The 7,265-nt window shown below is 41.1% G+C and overlaps 1 protein-coding gene across 1 annotated transcript in view; it reads right to left on the bottom strand.

The window, feature by feature from the left end:
• Positions 1-7,265, bottom strand: part of DRGX (dorsal root ganglia homeobox) — a 17,070-nt gene that overhangs the window by 9,358 nt on the left and 447 nt on the right. Inside the window, exons 2-5 of the mRNA XM_017725856.1 lie at positions 7,193-7,263; positions 6,824-6,925; positions 4,032-4,204; positions 3,613-3,725 (exon numbers count right to left, since the gene is read on the bottom strand). Coding sequence (XP_017581345.1) covers positions 3,613-3,725; positions 4,032-4,204; positions 6,824-6,925; positions 7,193-7,263 — 459 coding nt within the window. The remainder of the gene's footprint in view (positions 1-3,612; positions 3,726-4,031; positions 4,205-6,823; positions 6,926-7,192; positions 7,264-7,265) is intronic.

Genomic DNA, 7,265 nt, shown 5'->3' on the forward strand with positions numbered 1-7,265 from the left:
AAAGAGAAAGAGAAAGAGAAAGAGAAAGAGAAAGAGAAAGAGAAAAAGAGAGGTATTAGTTTTTTTACTAAAGATGGAGAACTCTCAGATGACAGAATGAAAATGGTCCCTGAGAGCACAAAATAATTATTAATTAGTTACATCACCATCATCACTTGTTATTCACTGTATTGATATTAATGGTCTCCTTCTAAAGCATTATTCAAATATTACTCACTGACACCAGCAAAATGTTGGCTCACAGGTTCAACAAAGCCCATCTTGTCTCTTCAAAAGAATAAGAAAACAACCTGCAGTTCCTAGTAGAACCTGATGTGCTGAGAGTGCTCATTTGTTTGCAAGCAGCCCTTACAGCTGTACTAAAGAATGTGATTCCCTTTACTGGCCAGGATTATTCTCCCAGTGGTGGGAATACATATCTATTTACAAGATCCACATAGAGGAGCTGCATTTAGTTTGACACTTGCATAGAAGAAAGCAGGGTCATGCATCCTTTCATAGTGAAATAGTGCTTTCATTCTGAAGCAAGTGTTTTGCTTTCAAAAGCACAAAGAATTCCTGGTAGTTTCAAAGCATGGTTGGCATGAGACAGATACTGGGAAGACCCCTCAATCATTTCACTCTTCAATAAAACTTGCAACATTTTGGAAAACCTTTCTACTTGCTGGATTTTCCCTTGTCCAAGCAATCCAAAAAACGAACAGCTCATAACTTTATGCCCTGTGCTGAGTTGTATGGGATTTGCATGACATAAATTCCTACGCCACCAGATTCACGATGGCAGGGTTCTGGCATCATTTCTGCAGCAAAATGCAACTAGATTTTCAAGGGAAAAGCTTAGGTCCCTTAATTAAGACATATAAGGACACATACAATGGCCCATGTGCACACAGCTCCTGTCTCAAAAGGAAGAAGGGAGAGTCAAATAAACTGAACTGAGCACATGACAAAGACAGTCATATTAAGGTTTTGTGAACACTGTGTCTCTCCCTGTCCTTCCCTTCCTTCCCACAACCATTATCTTTTCCTCCAGACTGGCACATGAGCTTGGTTATACTTTCAAATACACTGGTTTAAATGAACAGTCATTCACCTGGAGTTTCCATACCAAAGAAAAATAAACTGTGCATTAGGCCCGTGATTCCTTTGGTCCACTCAGAAGCTCTAGAGATTTTTCTGGTCACCAGTTAATAGGACCAAACTCAGTGACTGCTGTGCACAGCCCTACTCCAGCACAAGTGAATTACTCTTGGAGAAATGGGGAACGAGGAATTTGTGGAGATGAGCCAAGGAAGGAGGAGACAATACTCCATATATCAATATCACAAGAAAGATGTTACAATTATTCTCTGCTTGTACCTATCAAATGTGGTCCCTCTTATAACGATAATTTCTTTCCTCTTAACCCCACAGCCAAAATTTGACATTACTAAGCCCTAGCAGCAGAGCTAGCAGCAGAAGAAAAAGAGCTCCCCTCAAACTCCCCAGTTCCTTGCAAGGATAACAATACACTGACAGGCAAAGGCAGCTCCACAAAGCTCCTGGTAGGTGGATACGCGGATGTGCAAACCTGTAACTGGATTTCATAAAATCAAAATACACTACTTTATCCCAGTCCCCTTGCATGTATCTGGAGATTTCTAGTGCCAGGCAGAAAATATAAAACAGACATTTCAGGAATGAACTGCATGTATAACTGACAACATTCACCAAGACAATATGCAGGCATCTGAAAACTGACCATCCCTATACAAATTATAAAAAAAAATATCGCTATTTACATTTGGGACCATTTTTTCAGGGACACTGTCTCCTAGTCTGGGCAACTGACTATTTCATATCTACAAAAGATTCAGGAATAGAACTTTTTCTGCCCCTAGGTTGTAAAATTTCAATCAAGCAAAAAAAAGAGCAAATTATTAGTTTCTCAATTTAGTGGCTAAGATGTAAAATCAAAGAAAAGAGTATCAGGAACTCTTCCAAATAAGGAAAACTAAAAGCAAGCAAACAAAACCAACAACAAGAAAACCCAACCCCAAACAAAAAAAGAAAACTAACCAACTAAAAATACCAACCCCTCACGACAAATTTTAAATCTTTTTTATTTCATTTTGCTTGGCTTTGTTTATTTGGGTAATTTTTTTCTTAAAATTTAGCTGCATTTAAACATGAAACAGGTGAGAACAACATATTGATGCATTTAATTCTGAAAATCCTTGAATGTAAATTTTAAGGACGAAAACCCCCTTATTCCATCTGAATTATTCACTGAACACAACCCTATTTCCACACTTTTCAACCTGTCTGGGACTACATTTATCGATGAACAATTTTTTTTTGCCTGAAGAATTTCAGCTGTATCTACTCCAGAGAGGCTGTTCCTGCTTAATGGAAGAAGTCAAAATTCTCAGCCCCAAGACTTTACAGGACAGAGATCAAGAGGACTCAGGCACTCCAAAGAGCTGGCGCCCACTTGCAGGTGACAATAAGCCTTTAAGTTTTAGGATTCAGGTCACACCTGTGTGTCCTTTCTGGATCCAGAATTCCAGGTCCCACACCTATCAAAAGAGCAGTAACTGTGTGGTGTGTCTGGCTTCAGCTTTTTTTGAAAGACAGGAGAGAAGGGGGTGCAGGGGGCAGGACACTGGACTTAACACACAACTCAGGAGAGTTCCAAACATTTGCTTCAGGAATATACTTTGGCAGTGCTGATTTAACTGGGAATACAAGGAGCATGAGGTATGCCAGAGAATACAATGGGATGTATTAGAGGACATTTTTCTTCATAGTGGTGGGTCTTTAACTGAGAAACTTCCCTCACAAGTTATTGCAGCACATCGGGACACAGAGTAAATGTATGCGCCTCTTTGTGCTTGGCACTGCTATGAGGCTTTGCATCCTATAAATCTATAAATTGAATTCATCCTGCTTACACCCTTAGTCTTATAAATTGTTAGACTAAGAACAGCTAATGGATCAGTAGGTGATTTATTTTTAAAAGATGCATACTGCTGCTTTTTGGAAACTGAAAGTATACAGACACGGGATGTACCCTTCCTGAAACCTGGGTCCCAGGCAATGAGGAATTACTTTGTATCCTCCCCTGTCCCCAGGAACATGCTTTATTCAAGTTCTCAAAGGGGACCAACTGTCCAAGAAGAGAAAGGTTTGGATTGTACAGATGCACTGCAAAGGAAACCACATGCAAAGAGCGGATGAGGCATCAGTAATGGTGCCAGGTACTACATAATGCAAAAGGATGATATAACTAATTTATTAGAATAAATTTAACTCTTAAAAAAAAGCATATGCAACAAAAACTCTAAAGGAGCAAGCCCTACCTGTCTTACTCCTTGAGAGAAACCCTGACCTAACGAAAAGTAACTGTCTGAATAAAATGAAGGGGTTTTGCCACAAATGATGCTATGAGATACAACGAGAAACTCACTTCAGTACGTGCAGCATTGGTCAGTGCAAATACTGCCAATCTAAACAGAAAGAGGGATCCACCGTTTCCCAAAGGTTTCCCCACAGTGGGCAGTGGGACCATGACACTTAGCTTGAAAGGGATGCTCTTGGAGCTTGTCCCTGAAGTTAAGTAAAGTAATTTACCTTTTAGAGAGGCGACATGGGATAAAGCTTGTGCGTAGGTGGCTGTGTTGAGAAGAGTCCCCGGCAGGCAGGAAGGGAAGAAAGGTCCCGTAGGGCCCACTGCTCGGCTCAGGCTGATGGAAAAAAGAAAACAACTTCCTTGTAAAACCAGAACCAACTGATTCCATTTGTGCTTGCACACAAACACATTGGTGTCTCAGTGTCCAACTAGATGTGACCAAGGCTGGACAACATCAGCCTCCCACAGCCACCAGCTTCTCAGCATCTCCACAGGCAACAGTGAGTTGCTCAAGAAACACCTCATCTTCTAAAGATGATACCTGTAGGTCAAGGCATAGCAGCACATCTGTATGCATGTACACACATATGAGGCATTCTTGCCCCACAGACAGGCAGCTGATATCCTGTATTACTCTTACCTCTGCTGGATCTCCAGACCCTCTTTTTTATTCCTGGTTTGATCTGCTGGAGAAGGGGAATTTAAATTCCTCGCAGGAGGTGCCACCTCAGCCATGGTTTCCTTAGAGCCCTCTTGGTCAGAAGCACCCCTCTCTGTTTTTCTCCATTTAGCTCTTCGATTTTGAAACCACACCTGGAGCAGAAGAGCAATCCTGGGTGAAAACTGTGTTTAGCCAAATGTGAAGCAAGGAGGTTGTAAATTGTTAGTCCAGTGAAATCTGACATTTAGAAGCTCGTCTAAATCTTCCTCTTATTTCGTATCCCTGTTGTTATTCTAGTTGACTCTTAGGATTACATTCATATCTGTGATATTGCTGGGTCTCGAAAACAAGCCAGAAATGTCTAAAGACCTTCAAAAGGCATGTTAAAACAAAAACTTAAAAAGCAGTATTTTGATACTATTGTGCCAGTTAGCAAAGCATTTAATCGTGTGCAAGCCTTTACAGACACATTTAATTCTCACTGATTTCTCAGCTTTAACACATCTAAAAGCCTTTTTATAGGGGTGGTGTTAAATACCTACCTAAGCACTCTGACGAAATATAAGTCTTTAAATCAGCTGCTGCTAGAATCAGAGGTCAGAAATGAAAAGGTATCTATCTGGTCATCTTATCCAGCCTATTTTCTGGAGAGGGCTGCTACTGACTGTTCTTCCTTTCATGTTCAGTATGCATTCAGAGGACTCAAAAGTTGATAGACATTAATTTTGGAAGATCATTCTGCAGTTTAATAGTGTGCTCGTACAACTGCCCCCACCTCCGGCCACACTATGACCTCAGAATAGAACACCAGTTTCCAAGCTTTATTTTTTTCTCCATATGCAAAACAAATATTCATACTCTTCATTTTATCACCTGGCTATTAGTCTAAAAACTTTTTTTTCCATTTACCTCGGAGCTGATATGCTGAAAGCACCATATTTGAGGTGGAAAATGCCAAGCCTCTTTTAAGGTCAGGAAATTCACATTTTAATACATGAATTCAAGTATAGGCGAGATTGTTATTATTATTCTTCGCCTTCTCCAATTCCATTTTAGTTAGCTGCCTTTTAATTGCATGTATCAGCAAACATTGAATAATGATTTTATCTATATTCTAAATTTAGAGCAGTTAAACGCAAAGCAAAATGAAGACACTTTCTTGTGTCTTAATTGAATGAAGGTCACAGCTATAACAATATTTAATTGAGCTATTTTTCATTATCATATTTTAATGACTTTGCACTGACAGTTCGCCTGCTTCTGAGGAAAGAGCATGATGAAGTCGTTTATTTCCCTATTTAGTTATTGTTTGACAACATCATCTTCGATTAAGACTCTGCTTTATAGCACATTAATCATATTTGAATGAGCAAGGGGTATAAATGTAAACATATCTCCCATCCTCTGTGTTTCCCCATGTCCCTGCATGAAAGCAGGCTAAACAAATGCTTGCATCTATTGTCTGTTTGCATAATAGCCAACAACAAGGCTAAACACCAGTCCTCAGCAATCTAATTGTCACCACCCCTATCTCACCCTTGCACCTTTCAGGAAGAAGTTATGATCTTCCACTTCTGAATGCTCAATAATTGTCCCATTTATCTCAATTTGCAGTTCAGTCTTTAGGCACCAATAGCCAAAATGGCATTTTTATTATTTTTTTAAGCCAGTACCTACAATGCAGTGGTAAAAGGAGATTTTCATTTCCAAATAATAATCAGTTTAATTTGCCCGCATATGACCAATGATTCATGTTCAGATTTAATAATCAGGATCACATAATCTGATTATAGGAGAAATAATTTGTTTACAATCCCCAATTTACTGTGGTGAATTCCATTATCTCTCTTCAGCCATTGGGTTTTAAGAGATACTAACATGACCCTAGGGAACAAAAGGCAAGCTATTATATTTCCTACAATTAGATCTTTGCATAGTCTTAACCCCAAGCACCTAAATTTAAAAAAATAGAAGAACAGCGTGCAGAAAACCTCCATAAATAAAAATGAATGCATAATCGTGTTCAAAACATGGTTTGCAACTCTGTGGTGGATGCCTGAAGAGTTACAGGGATCTATCTCTGACAACTGCAGGGGACTGCTGCTCTTAGCAGAGCTTGTAGACATACACATGGACTGGATATGGAAAAACAAACATATGGAAATAAGGAAAAAAAAAAGGAAAAAGGTGAGGAGAAGAAAGAAAGGAAGGAGTGGAAAAGTGTGGCTGTGGAAAGAGTAATCATGGCCAATGGTATTTATTGGATCATATTAAAGGTGTGGGAATTGCTCTGCAGGCTCTTTAGCTGCCTAAATTAAGTGTTTAGAAAGAAGGCGAAAGGGAGAAAAGTTGAAGAGGTGAAGAAGCTTTCTTCCTGGCAGCTGGGCTCCCTGCAGTTGGCTAACCCCAGTGCTTGACAGTGGTCATAGTTGCTTTGGAGAATCACGTCTCAGCTCTTTTCTCTGCACCACGCCCCCCCTCCAAAAGCAAGGAAATGGATGTGCATTGATGTAATTTAGTACCTTGGAGACGCGGACAAATTAGTGTAGAACATTATCACTAGTTAATTATGAATGACCGATTAATCAACCTAATCTAATATTCCACATTATGTTGATGTTATTAAAGTGCATCATGAAAATGACAGATCGTCTTCATTTGCGTTCTTTGGCCAAATGTGCACTCTGCAGTCATGATGTCAAAAAAAAAAAAAAAAAAAAAAAGTTTGCCAGCTTGAACATCCGAGTTAAGTAATTCCCCAGGATGTTTACCTGCACCCTGGCCTCCGTGAGGTTGATTTTCAGAGCCAGCTCCTCCCGGGTGAACACATCGGGGTAGTGGGTTTGAGCAAAAACGGCTTCCAGGGCCTCGAGCTGAGGGAGGGAAGGAGAGCAGAGATTCTTGAGGGTTCCTTGAGGGATCCGGCGGCCCCACGGGGGTGTCTGCCAGGCATGGATGAGGAAAGCGGGGCCACCGGGGCAGCGGGGCAGGCAGGAAGAGGCTGGCATGGCATGGGGCATGCGGGAAGCAGGTCGGGAGCTGGCAGGGAACAGGCATGGGGGAGGCAGGGAGCAGGTATGGCGAAGGCAAGCAGGGGGCAGTGGGGGTAGAGGCCGGGGGAGAGAAAAGCGGGCCCCTACCTGCTGCAAGGTGAAGGTGGTGCGGTTGCGGCGCTGCTTCCTTCGCAGGAACCCGTCGTCGAAGTCGCCGGCG

This window comes from Corvus brachyrhynchos, unplaced genomic scaffold, assembly GCF_000691975.1.
Source record: "Corvus brachyrhynchos isolate BGI_N302 unplaced genomic scaffold, ASM69197v1 scaffold61, whole genome shotgun sequence".
Lineage (NCBI taxonomy): Eukaryota > Metazoa > Chordata > Aves > Passeriformes > Corvidae > Corvus > Corvus brachyrhynchos.